General features: G+C 39.6%; 1 protein-coding gene across 1 annotated transcript in view; it reads right to left on the minus strand.

The window, feature by feature from the left end:
* Positions 1-14,848, minus strand: part of VWA3B (von Willebrand factor A domain containing 3B) — a 214,155-nt gene that overhangs the window by 72,030 nt on the left and 127,277 nt on the right. Inside the window, exons 16-18 of the mRNA XM_049696472.1 lie at positions 10,793-10,920; positions 7,556-7,698; positions 1,139-1,255 (exon numbers count right to left, since the gene is read on the minus strand). Of these exons, the coding sequence (XP_049552429.1) occupies positions 1,139-1,255; positions 7,556-7,698; positions 10,793-10,920 (388 nt within the window). The remainder of the gene's footprint in view (positions 1-1,138; positions 1,256-7,555; positions 7,699-10,792; positions 10,921-14,848) is intronic.

Consider the following 14,848-nt stretch of genomic DNA (forward strand, 5'->3'; position numbering starts at 1 on the left):
ATGAGACAAATTCATTCTCCAGAAAACATATTTTTAAAATGTCAAGTAAGAATACCATGAACCAATAATTGTTCAATGTGGCCATCATTAGACTTCCCCCAAATTACACAGGAGAGCCTTGTTCAACGTTTCAGGTTTCGATAGTTTATTCTGTAATTCCTCAGCTCTGTGCAGAAACCCAAAATCCCTACTAGGTCCTGTTTAGTTATAAGTTCACATTTTCAAATTATTATTTGGAGTTTTTAATGTATATCCTTATAGAATCTTGGATTCATAAATGAAAAGGGATATGAGCTAGTTGAATCAGCAGCATGTAGAAAGAAGGGGTGTTTGGGAGTGAGCTAGTTAAATGCCTAAGAAATCATATCCTGATTATCATGGGATAAGCCCCTTAAAGGACTGTGCACGTAGCAGATTTAGGAGATAGGGCAGGTTAACTGAAACAGAGGAAAAGGCATCCCACGATCAGCACTGAAGAACACAAGGTTTGATTAAGCTATGGCTCAGTAACAACAGGTGTAAATTTGTCCCTCAGGCGCTTCCTACTACTTAGGGGCTTGTGTGGATGTGTGTGTTTAGCTGGGGATTTATTATTTATCGACTCTTTGAAAGATAGGGAGAAGTGCTACAGGAATTAAACTTTTAGGAAATTTATTCTTAAAATTTACTATTTTAAGAATAATGACATTATCAGTCGTCATAACAATTGAGGGGAAAAGTCTCGTTTTCCTCACATTTAGCCCCCAAAAGGCTGACAGTGTGGATCAGAGAGGGGCTTGCCGGATGGCGCCACCTGTGAATGAGGGGAAGAAAATAAACCAGCTATGAAGTACTAGGTTTTCAAGTTCAAACCACGCAGTGACAGCAAGCATCACCACTAGTGCCGCGGTTGTACGAGCCACGGGTGTATTAAACACCCAGGCACCATATATGCAAGTCTGACCCTAAGAAAATCCAGTTCACTAAAGCAAGACGACCTGATTTACAAGGGGGTCCTTTGAAGAGGAAGCTCTCTGGACTCACTTAAAAATGATTTGTTTTCCCCCCAAAGTACCTCTACCCAGCTCTTTCAGGAGCAGACACACTGGGGAGAGGAGACCACCCTGGGCTTCCTGACCTAGAGACCCTGCTGGCTTGCCTCTGTCGCTTGGAGTGTTCCAGCTGCTGGAATTGGAAAGGCCGTCCTTCCTCTCACTGCAAGCTGAGCTCCTGAGGGTGGACAGCTGGCTCCTGAGTAGGCTGGTTTTGGTTGGTTCTGTGGGTACCACAGGGAGAAGGGTTAAAGGAATGTGGGTTGGAAGGAGGTATTTCATGAGATGCAACTACATTCTTGGATCCTTTAAAAAGAAAGCAGGTTCAGTCTCCCAACCCTCAGGGGGACAGTACTGCCACCAAGTAAATGCTGCGGTAATGGCTTGTTCCACTGATCTGAGTTCAAACTCTGCCCCTCTTGGAGAGAAATCTCTTTCTGAGCTCATTCAGGTTGTTGGCAGAACTTATTTCCTTGCAGTTGCAGGACTGAGGTCCCATATCCTTGCTGGCTGTCAGCTGGGGGCCTGTCTCAGCTCCTTAAGCACCCCCATTCCTACTCATGGGCCCCCTCTATCTTCAGGCCAACAATGGCACACCGCTGCCCCTCATGCCCCAAACCTCTCTGACTTCCTCTTCTGCCACCAGCTGGTAGAAGACCCTGCTTTCAGGGGCTCACATGAGTACACTGGGCTCTCCTAGAGAACCTGGCCGAGGTCACATAACACTCTTATCACTCCCAGAATCATGGGAGTGATGCCCCATCACACTCACAGCTTACAGGGTTTAGAGCGGGACATCTCTGTAGTTCATTTTATAAACTCTGCTGACCACAGTTGCTGTCTAAGCCTTTATTTACATGATTTTTTACCCTCTGTTGGGTCCTTTCAACTAGCAAGTAGACACTTATCAAATTCTGACATTGAATCTGTGTGCTTTAGAGGATAATAAGTTTGCACCAAGACATGTTGATTACTTTTCCCATGTGGTCACAGAAACCAGACTAACTGTAAATGTGTTCTGTACTTCACGACCTGGATGCCTTCTGTAGTACCAAGGCATTATGTAGTATTCATAAATGAAATGTGTTCTATTTTCGACAAGAAGGGACTTACCCTCTCTTACAAGAAATTAGACAATTAGAGTGAACATTAGCTAATAATCTGCACTATCTTTTTTTTTTTTTTTTTTTTGGCCGTACGCGGGCCTCTCACTGTTGTGGCCTCTCCCGTTGCGGAGCACAGGCTCCGGACGCGCAGGCTCAGCGGCCATGGCTCACGGGCCCAGCCGCTCCGCGGCACGTGGGATCTTCCCAGACCGGGGCACCAACCCGTGTCTCCTGCATCGGCAGGTGGACTCTCAACCACTGCACCACCAGGGAAGCCTGCATTGTCTGTCTTTTGCACAGGAAGATAACACAAGGGTCTCCATGCATGGAGTTAGGAGTGTGCTATGTGTTATTTGTTTTCCTAGGCAACAGACAGGGTGATTGCTGTTTTGGTTGCCTCTGTAACACGGAATTAAGAAGGATAAATTTTCTCAGGAGCCATGTCTGTGAGCAAAGGAGATGAATGATCCACATACGAGAGCTGCACTCCTGCCCCTGGCTACACCGGCAGGCCACCCCAATCAAAATCACTGAGCAAACACAAGAGGTGTGTCCAAGTGAAAATGAAATTTACCTCCCGAAGTCCCCAAACATAACAACTGTACTAGTCCCAAACTCTGAAAATAAGGAGTAAAAGTATGTTGATCTGGCAGTGGATTCAAGCATTTAACTACTCCCCCAGCTCTGTACAGTCAGTCACCACATTTCCTCACTCTTCTAAATTAAAAACTGAAACAGAATAAAAACTCAGCACAGGGATGCCTACCAACAGCAACAATCCCAATCTAAGTGACTGGGTACAAATGACCAAAGGCCATTAAGATGTTCAGGATGAGCGGCAAGCAGCATTTCTAGCAGAAGCCACGTGTACTGGAATGGGCAGGCAGGACTGGCAAAAGGGATGCTGCTGCACAAGTGGCCCAGTATGGGAATCCTCTTTGTCCCCATGGGCTTAAGACAGAGACACCAGGGCAAGTGGACAGATCATGCAAGAGGGACCAAGCTTCAGCCAATGCCTCTTGGTCCCTACAGGGTTGAGGCTCTCTTCTCCTGCCCAGAGACATGGGGCACGCAAGAGACAGTGTGTGTGTGGCAGGGGAAGCCACCACAACCTTCCTCCACTGAGAGGCATCTAGCATCCTGGCCTGGGATACTCCTCTGCTCCCTCAGGCAGCACCAGTAGGAGCCCCAGTGACACCAGGAAACCAAGCACCGAAATAACACCACAAAGGCTGTGAAAATGAAATTACCACTGGAACCACAACCCACAAGAGCAGGCCATGACCTATGGGCTAACTTTAAACAGGACAACTGCTTCCTAAAATAAAAGATTTACACAGCATCCAGCGTGCCTAACATAATAGACAAAACATTCAGGATACTGTAAAAAAAATCACCCATCATATCAGGAATAAAGAAAATCACATCTTGATGGAGAAGAAACAATCAAATGATGCCAATACCATGATGAGTCAGAAGCTGGAACTACCTGACAAGGATCTCAAAGCATGTCAGAAACATGCTTCAGCAATTAATTACAATTTCTCTTGAAACAAATAAACAAATAGAAAATCTCGGCTAAGAAACTGAAGTTATAAAAGTTTCCAAGTGGAAACTGTAGAACTGAAAAATAAAATATGAGAAATAAAAAAAATTTGTTGGGTGAGCTCAGTAGCAGAGTGAAAATGGCAGAGGGCAGCAGTATCAGAGAACTCTGGGGACATAAAAATAGAATTCAGCCAATTTTAACAACAGAGAGAAAATACAATAAGAAAAGATAAACAGAGCCTCAGGGACCTGTAGGGTAATAGCAAAGTACCCAACATTCATATTATGAGAGTCCCAAGACAGGGAGGAAAAAAGTGGGACTGAGAGACCATTTGAAGAAGTAATAGACGAAAACTTCCCCAATTTGGTGAAAGATACAACAGACAAATCAAGGAGCTGTGCAAACCCCAAACAGAGTAAACCCAAGGAAATCCATGCCAAGATGCGTTATAGTTAAACACTGAAAATTCGAGACAAAGAAACAATTTTTAAAGCAAGCCAGAGAGAAAGGACCCAGTACCTAGAGGGAAGCACCAGTTTGAGCAACAGCAAATTTCACATTTAAAAAGTAGGAGGCCCGAGGAGGAGGCACTATGTTTTTCAACTACAGACAGGAAAGAACAATCAACTGCAAATTCTGAATATGGCAAAAACGTCCTTCAGGAACGAAGAGAAAATAAAAACATTCCTAGACAAAGAAAAAAGAAAAAATAATTGTGGCTAGCAGACCTACCTTTAAAGACTGAACACAGGAAGTTCCTCAAACAGACAGGAAATGATAAAAGAAGGAACTTTGGAGAATCAGGAAGGAAGAAAGAACAAAAGAGAGCAAAAATATGGTAAATACAATAGATTATCCTTTCCTCTTGAGATTTAGAAATCATATTTGATGATTTAAATAAAAATTGTAGCATCACCTGATACTCAAGACAATGATATTTAAAACTGGGGAAGGCAAAGAAACCTAAATTGAAGTAAGATGTCCACACCCACAAAAAGTGGTAAAATGTTGATGCCAGAAGAGTGTTATAAGTCATGTTTATATGCTGTTATACCCAGAGAAACCATACAAAGAGCTACACTCAAAAGCACTGCAAATAAACACTAAGGCCAAGTGGAAGATATTCCAGACATACAAGGCTGCTTCAACATTTGAAGCAATCAATGTAATCCACCATCATATCAATAGGCTAAAGAAGAAAAACCATATGATATATCATTTGACACAGAAAGAGCATTTGACAAAATCCAGCACCAGCTCATGATAAAAACTCTCAGAAAACTGGGAATGAGGGGAACTTCCTCAACTTGATAAAGAATATCTACAATAAACCTACAGCTAAAATCATAGTTACTGGGGAAAGATTGAATATCTTTCCCCCTTAAGACCAGGATAAAGGCAAGGATGCCCACTCTCATCACCCTTATTAAACATAGTGCTGGAAGTTCTAGCTTCTGCCAACAAGGCAAGAAAAAGAGATAAATCCAGAAAGACTGGAAGAGAAGATAAAACTGTCCAAATTTGCAGATAACATATTGTATATGTGAAAACAGTAAGGAATTCACACACACACACCAAAATTTTAAAAAAACCAACCACAAAACCCAAAAAACTCCTAGCACCATTAAGTGAGTTCTGTAAGGTTGTTCATTATGGGATCAACACACAAAATCAATCACATGTTGATACACTAACAATGAACATACAGCAACCTATATTAAAAAACCAATACCATTTGTAATTGTTCAAAATACTCAAATGAAATAATTAGGTATATACTTAACAAAATATGTACAGGATGTGTAAACTGAAAATTACAAAATGCTGCTTGTAAGACATCAAAGAAGATTTAAATACATGGTCATGGTCAGGGGTCATGTTCATGGGTCATGCCACATTCAGAGGCTGGATGAATCAACATTGTGGAGATGTCAGTTGTTCCCAGATTGATCTACAGGTTTAATGCAATTCCTATCAAAATCTGAGAGGATTTTTAGTAAACAGAGACAAACACATTCTAAAATTTAAGCAGAAATTTCAGGCCCTAGAATAGCTAAAATAATTTTGCAGAAGAAAAATAAAGTTGGAAGAATCACTGTATCTGATATTAAAGCTTACCTTGTAGCTACATTAATGAAGACATTGATCAGTGATCTATGTGGAGAGATATACACATAGATCACTAAAACAGAACATACAGTCTAGATTTAACCCACGCAGATAAGCCCAGATGATCTTTGGCAAAGTTGCAAAATTAATTCAATGGAGTAAGTATAGTCTTTTCAACAAATGCTGCTGAAGCAACATCTATAGGCCAAACAACAAACAAACATAAAAAACCTTGATCTAAAACTCACACCTTATACAAAAATTAACTCAAGTGAATCATGGACTTAAATGTAACATATAGACCTACAAAATCTGTAGGAAAAAACATAAAAGCTAATCTTCAGGAATTAGGGTTAGGGAAAGAGTTCTTAGATTTGACACCAAAACCATGATCCATAAAGGAAAGACTGATAAATTGGATCTTATTAAAATTAAAAGCTCTTGCTTGGCCAAAGACACTAAGTAGAGGATGAAAAGACAAGCCACAGACTGGGAGAAAACATTTGCAAACGACATATCTGATAAAGACCTAGTGTCTAGAATACATGAAGAACTCTAAAAATTCACCAATAAAAAACAAATCGATTCACACAGAAAATGGGCAAAGCACATGGGCACAGACATTTCACTGAAAAGGATATATGGAAGAGGATATCTATTTCACTGAAGAGGATATATTGTGAATGAGCACATAAAAAGATGTTCAATATCACTAGCCATTAGGGAAATGCAAGTAAAAACCACCGTGAGATGTTACACACCTATCAGAACAGTTAAAATAGAAAAGAGCGACAATCAATACCAAGTTCTGGCGAGAGTGTGGAGAGACTGAATCACTCATTCTTTGCTGTGATAATTTAAAATGGCACAGCCACTCCAGCAAATAGTCTGGCAGTTTCTTATAAAACTAAACATTCAATACTATATGACTCAGCAATGGCACCCTTGGGCTTTATCTTAAAGAAATGAAAAACTATGTTCACATAAAACCTGTACAAAAATGTTTATAACTGCTGTATTCGTGATAGCCCCAAACTGGAAACAACCCAGATGTCCTTCAACAGATGAATGGTTAAACCAACTCTGGTACATCCATATCACAGGCTACTACTCTGTAATGAAAAGGATTGAACTGCTGATACCTGCCAAAAATGTGGATGAATCTCAAGGAAAATATGTTGAATGAAAAAAGCCAAAACCCAGAGGTTATGTGCTGTATAATTCCATTTTATATAACATTTTTGAAATGACAACATTTTAGAAATGGAGAACTTAGTGGTCCCCAAGAATTGGGAAAGGGTGTCAGAGGGAGATGGCCGTGGTTATAAAAGAGCAATGCCAGGGATTCTTGTGGTGATGGAGATGTTCTGTAGCTTGACTGTGATGGTGGAAATATGAAACCACGTATGATAAAATCATATAGAAGTACACACACACACACATAAATGAACACATGTAAAACTGGGGCAATCTGAGTAAGATCATGGATTGTATCAATGTCGATCTCCTGGTTGCAAAATTGTACTATTTTTTCAAGATGTTACCATTGGGGGAAGCTGGGGGAAGAGCAGATATACGGGAGCTCTCTGTATTATTTCTCATAACTGCATGTGAATGTATAATCACTTCTATAAAAATTTCAATTTAATAAACACAGGTTTAGGCTTCTTTTAAAATATTATGGGGCTTTAGTTTTATTCTACCTTCTTGCATTAAAGGAAAACTGGTAATGAGAGTCAAACCATTTTGTTCACTGATACCTGCGTGGAGGACTTTCTTTTTCTGAATCTTTTGACTTGACAGGTCCTCTGGTACTTTCGACATTCGTGTTGATTCAACATCAGCGTGAGATTTTGCACATTTTTCTGGGGTTGAAACAATGGAACAGATTTCTTTTTGATGCCTGTTTTAGATAAAAAGTAGACAAAGAAGATGAAAGAAAAAAAAAAGAAGGGGGAAACAAAATTTCCATCAAGAAGGCAGAGCTAGATCAATACAATCGTGTTGAATGCTGCAAGCTTAAGAAGTGAGCCGCTCCCCTTATATTTGGTTGAAATAAGAATAGTCACTTATCTCTGCCCCCGCAGAAGAGTGGACAGGAGCCCAGCCCTGGCTCACACCACAGCTCTGTTCCTTCCCAGCTATGTGACTAAGTGCAGTCGCTCAATCCTCTAAATTTCATCACTTCCCTCACCCACAAACTGAAGGAAACATCAGCTGGGCCCTAACAGCATGGAGCTGATGAGAGGATTAACTCCAGAAAGAGTCTGTTGTAAAGCAGAAAGCATTATAGAAACCCTTTTCTCTAACTAAAGGGTTGAACAGCTAGCTCTTATAAAAGCCAGAGAAGGGAAACCCCTGCCTTGAACCCTCTGCCAGCACCAGATCATGGCAAACCATTCTGTTGAAGATCTTGAGCCAGGAGGGATCCCCCAAAATTCCTAAATATTTTCCCAGACACACCTTCTCTGACACTCTGAACACAGCAACCACAGAAAGGAGTTTCCAGAACAACCTCCTGCTCCAACACTGTAAAGCACGCCCTCCTTCCTTCACCTCCCCCTCCAAGCCCATCTCCATGGAGCACCCGCCCAGTGTCCCATGATGTCCCACCACACTGCATCCTGTGACAAGGGCCCAGGCTTACATTCATCTGTGCACCCCAGTTCGCCTGGCGTATGATTTGTACTCAGTAAATGTTTGAAAAAAGAAAGAAGGGAGATGAGATTTGGAGGCTGTAACATTTATTCCACCTGGTAAAAAACTCAATCTGTTTTCAACCACAGCTAGGTAGGCGAATTAACTTTTCCTAATGATATGTTATAAGGAAGTACAGAAGCATAATATCTATAGAATGAGGCACTGCATTTTACTCTTTTCTTTATATTAATTCAGAGCTCTTATTATGTGCCAGGCATGCCCTCATTTAATCCACCCAACAACCCTATGATGACCATTATTCCCCTCTTATAGATGAGGAAATTGAGGCTCAGTGAGGTTAAGTAGCTTGCCCAAAGTTACTAACATGTAATGGTGGGAAGCCTGGATTAAAACACTCCTCTGCATGACTCTAGAACCTGCTCCTTAGAGCCCCTAAAATATATATACATATAAAAAACCAAGAATACATCTACTAGTCAATCAATAGCAGCTACAGTCAACTGACCAAACCAACTTCCAAGCAATAGCTGGTCATGTTGTCCTGACATTTTTTAGTTTGATTAAGCAAGGGGAAGAAGACAGGTAAGGTACTAGCTGAAAAGTATAGAGAAGATAATTGACACTGATGTGCTGCTCATTTATTTCTTAGTTTATTTGCTTAAATTCTCCAGATTTAGGAGATGTATCTAAGCTTTCCCAAACAAATTAAAAAAAAATAATGCTGTAAAATCTCATTATACGAGATGCCTGGGGGCTTCCCTGGTGGCGCAGTGGTTGAGAGTCCACCTGCCGATGCAGGGGACACGGGTTCGTGCCCTGGTCTGGGAAGATCCCACATGCTGCGGAGCAGCTGGGCCCGTGAGCCATGGCCACTGAGCCTGCGCGTCCGGAGCCTGTGCTCCGCAACGGGAGAGGCCACAACAGTGAGAGGCCCACTTACTGCAAAAAAAAAAGAGATGCCTGGTATAACATTTATCTTTTTACTGATTCCATGCTCATGCCCAGCCCCCAGCCCATATTAAATGCTTAGTTTGCTAAGAGGAAGACAATAAATTTCGAAGAAGGAGAAATCCTGATTAATATGTATTTTCAACTTCTTTTCATTTTGCTATCACTCTTTTAAATAAAAAGACATCTTCCTGATGGGGTATTTATATGAAGCTGTGACATTTGAATATGTGTACAATGTGAAATCATTTAAATAAGATTTGACACATTTTCTGAGTGTTTGTTAGGGTGGTTTTGATCTTTATTTAAGAACTACTAGTTAGAAACATATTAGAGGGAATTCCCTGGAGGTCCAGTGGTTAGGACTCTGCGCCCTCACTGCTGAGGGCCCAGGTTCAATCCCTGGTTGGGGAACTAAGATCCCACAAGCCATGTGGCACGGCCAAAAACCCCCCAAAACCAACCAAACAAACACAAAAACCCCCAAAATAAACATATTAGAATACAGGATGGGAAAAGACCTGAGGAATCATCTATCCCAAATCCTACCACCACAGCCATCATTTTAAAGATGAGGAAACTGAGACCCATGGCAATGGACAATATGGAGATCCACCAAGGCCACACAGAGTGAATTCTGGACCTTGGCCTCCTGACCCTGAGTCAGATCTCCTTCATGACACAGCACTCCTGCTCTGCTCCATCACTGCTTCAGTTGGTGGGGGGTATTGTCCTCACTGGGTGGAAATGAGACATCCTTAGGACTCATGCAAGGGTTTCAGAATCTACATATAAGGATGACCATGTGGCCTCTCTAAGCCAATCATTATTATTTTTTTAATATATTTAAAAATTTTTTAAGTTATTTATTTTTATTTTTGGCTGCGTTGGGTCTTCGTTGCTGTGCCTGGGCTTTCTCTAGTTGTGGTGAGCTGGGGCTACTCTTCATTGCGGTGCGCGGGCTTCTCATTGCGCTGGCTTCTCTTGTTGCGGAGCACGGGCTCTAGGCATGTGGGTTTCAGTAGTTGTGGCGTGTGGGCTCGGTAGCTGTGGCTCGCAGGCTCTAGAGCGCAGGCTCAGTAGTTGTGGCACACAGGCTTAGTTACTCCGTGGCATGTGGGATCTTCTCAGACCAGGGCTCGAACCCGTGTCTCCTGCATTGGCAGGTGGATTCTTAACCACTGTGCCACCAGGAAAGTCCGCCAATCATTATTAATTTACTAGATTATGAGTTCCCTTTGCTTAAACAAAAATCCTAACATAATCATACTATGTGATTCTTTAAAAGAAATCTCACAAAGCACTGCAGAAAGAAGTGGCAAAGAGATCCAGCAGAGCATCCTAGGGGACCCCCTGCGATGGGGAAGTGGGAGCTCTGCTGTGCTCACCTGTCTCCATCCTTTTCTCCGTTGTACCACCAGTCCATGACCAAGGACTCCGAGTAAAGGTCTTGTACCTTCTCCAGGTCACTGCGTCCCTGCTCCATTTCCTTAATTAAAAGAGTCAGATCTTCATTCTGCCAAAATAAGTTAATGCATTACGAGATTAGAGTTCAGATTTCAAACATTTCTAACAGAAAACGAACTGTATCAGGAAAAGTAGAATCTAAAGAATTTCATGTAGTTCTTATATTATTCCTTTTTTAGACAGCCCAATTGAGGTATAATTCATTTCTATTATAATAAACTGAATCTACGTGAAGTGTGCCATTTGAGTAGTTTCGACAGTCACACCTGTGAAGTCATCACTGCAATGAAGACAATAAACATATCCATTACCCCCGAAAGCCTCCTAGTTTCCCATTGTAAATCTGCCTTTCCTTTGCCTCAAAACCTCTCTTCCCCCAACCAACTACTCATCTCCTTTCTGTCACTATATAATATTAGTTTCAATTTTCTGGAATTTTATTTAAATGGACTCATATAGTATATACCCCTTTTTTGGTCTAGCTTGCTTTACTTTTATAATTATTTTGAGATTCACCCATGATGTAGCATAAATCAGTAGTACATTCATTTTTATGGCTGAGTAGTATTCTATTACATACCGAATTCAAAATTTAGTCACCTGTGGATGGACGTTTGAGTTTCCAGGTTTGGGCTATTATAAATACTAAAGCTGTGAACATTTGTGCACAAGTCTTTGTATGGACATCTGCTTTCATTTCTCTTGGGTAAATAAATAGGAATGGAATGGTTGGATCAAATGGTTGGTGATGTTGAACTTTTAAAGAAACTATCATACTTTTCCAGAATGGTTGTACTAGTTTACATTCCCTCCAGTAATGAATGAGAGTTCTAGTTCCTTCATATAATTGCAAACACTTGATGAGGTCAGTTGTCTTAATTATAGCCATTCTGATAGCTGTGTAGTGGTATCTCATCATGGTTAATGTGTATTTCCCTAATGACGAATGATGTTAACCATCTTTTCATGATCTTGTTTGCCATGCATATGTCTTCTTTGACGAAGTGTCTGTCCAAATCTTTTGCTTATTTTTTGTTTCTTTGAGTTTTGAGAGATCTTTATATGTTCTGGATACTAGTCCTTTATTAGATATACAATCTGAAAACATTTTCTCCCAGTCTACAACTTGTCTTTTCATTATCTTAGCATTGTTTTTTAAAGAGAAGCTTTTAATTTTGATCAACTCAAATTTATCAGTTTGTTCTTATATAGACTATGCTTTTGATAACCTATTAAAAATGTTGGGGGGCTAACACAGTGTCTCAAAGGGTTTTTCATATGTTCTCCTCTACCTGGAAAAAGACCTAGATTTTACATTTGGATCATTTTATCATTAATATGATGTATTATCATTAATATGATACATGGATCATTTTGATCCATGTATCATATTAATTTTTGAATACGGCATGATGTATGGAGGAAATTGTGTTTATTTTGTCCAATTGTTCCAACACCATTTTTGGGGAGAATAAAAAACTATATCCTTTTTCCACTGAATTGCCTTTGCATCTTTGTTGAAAATCAGTTGTCTACATATGTGTCAGTCTATTTCTGGTTTTGCTATTCTGTTCTGCTGATCTATATACCTATCTTTACACTAATACCACCCTGTCTTGATAACTATAGCTTTATATGTCTTGAGATCAGGCAGTATTAGTCCTCCAACTTTGATTTTCTTTTTCAAAGTTTCCATGGAATTAGTTTGTCAATTTTTAATTGAAAAAACCTGCTGAGATTTTGATTGGGATTGTGATGAATCTAAAGATCAATTGAGAGAGAACGCACATATGAACACTGTGATGTCTTCTGACCCGTAAACAAGATATATCCCTCAGCAATGTTTTGTAGTTTTCAGTATACAGGCCCTTTCACATATTTTGACAAATTTGTCCCTACATGTTTCATATTTTTGATGCTATTGTAAATGATAATTTTTATTTTTCTTTGCTAATATGTAGAAACAAAATTCATTTTTGTATGTTGACCTTGTATCCTACAATCTTGCTAAATTCAATGATTAGTTCCAGCAACATTTTTGTATATTCCATTGGATTTTCTACATATATAACCATGCTGAATGAAAATAAAGACGGTTTTACTTCATCCTTTCCATTCTGGATGGTTTTCCTGCCCCCTGGTTTATTGGGCTAACTAGATTTTCCATTACACTGTTGAATAGGAGTGGTGAAAGCAGACAACCTTGTCATTTTACTGATGTGAGGGGGAAACCGTACAATCTTTTACTATTAGAGTATGGTGTTAGCTGTAGGTTTTTCCTAAGTGCCATTTAACAGAATGAGGAAGTCTGTTCATATTTTGCTGAGAGAGATTTCATTAGAAAAGTGTGTTGGATTTTGTCAAAACTTTTTCTGCATAAATTGAGATGACTGTAAGGTTTTTAATAAAGTATGTTAATTTGGTGAATTGTATATCAATTTTCAAATGTTAAACAGAACTTGCATTTCTGGGATAAACCCAACTTGGTCCTTACGCATTCGACTTCTGTATGCGTAAGGAATATTAGCCGGTAAGCTTCTTGTCTGATTGTATTTGCGAGGGTTTGGTATCAGGTTAATGCTTGTCTCATATGAAAGTATTCCCTCCTTTCATTTTCCTAGACAAGTTTGTGTAGAACTGATATTATTTTCTCCTTTAAATGTTTGATGTAAATTAGCAGTAAAGCTATCTGGGCCTGGAGGCTTCTATGCATAAAGGTTTTTAACTACAAATTCAATTTCTTAAATAGATGTAAGGCTGTTCAGGTTATCTATTTCTTCTTGAGAGAGTTTTGGTAATTTGGGTCTTCTGAGCAGTTTATCACTAGATGTTGAATTTATGATTATTTTTTGCTTTACCAGTAAATTGTCTTTTTAAAATTAAATAACTGTAGATTTCATGCAGCTGTAATAAATAATACAGAGAGATCCCATGTACTCTTCGCCCAGTTTCTCCCAAGGGAACGGCAGACACTCCCAGTGTCTTTTCATCCTGTTAACAGGGTCTTTTGCAAAGCAAAAGGTTTTATTTTTGATGAGGTCCAATTTATCCATCTTTTCTTTTATGGATCATGCTTTTGCTCTCAAGACTAAAAATTCTTTGCCTAGCCCAAGGTCCTTGAGATTTTCTTCCATATTTCTTTCCAGAATTTTTATAGTTTTATGTTTTACATTTAAGTCCATAATCCATTTTGAGTTAATATTTGCATGAAGGGTGAGGTTTAGGTTGAGGTTCACTATTTTGTCTGTGAATGTCCAATTGCTCCAACCATTTTTTGAAAAGGCTCTCCTTCCCCCATTGAATTGCTTTTGTACCTTTGTCAAAAATCAGTTTGGCTTACTGGTATGCTGGGTATACTTCTGGGTTCTATACTCTATCCATTGGTCTAGGTGTCTGTTCCTCCACCAAAGCCATACTGCCTTAACTAACGCAGCTACACTGTAAGCCTTAATACTGCAATTATTTCTCCCACTTTATTCTTCTTTTTCAAGATTTGTAGGGTTTTCTAGGGCCTGTGACTTGCCATATAGATTTTAGAATAAGCTTGACCACGTCCGTAAAAAACCTTTCTGGGATTTTGACAGGAATTGGATTAAATCTATAAATCAAATAGATCTCTAATATGTTCAGTCATCCAATCCATGAACAAGGTATACGCCTGTCCATTTATTTAGGTTTTCTTTGATTTCTTTCTTCAGCCTTTTGTAATTTTCAGCATAAAAATCCTGTACATATTTTTAAAATATACATCTAAGTATTTCATATTCTTTGGAGCAATTGTAAATAATATGGAATATTTAATTTTGACTTCTCAAAATGTGATTGAATTTTGTGTGCTGATCTTGTAACCAGTGGCCTTGCTGAACTCACTTAATAGTTCTAGGAGTTTTGCTTTGTTTTTTAGCTCCTTGGGGTTTTATGTGTAGACAACATGTTACGAGCAAATAGGGACAGGTCTCTTTCTTCCTTTCCGATCT

Source organism: Orcinus orca, chromosome 13 (genome assembly GCF_937001465.1).
Source record: "Orcinus orca chromosome 13, mOrcOrc1.1, whole genome shotgun sequence".
NCBI lineage: Eukaryota > Metazoa > Chordata > Mammalia > Artiodactyla > Delphinidae > Orcinus > Orcinus orca.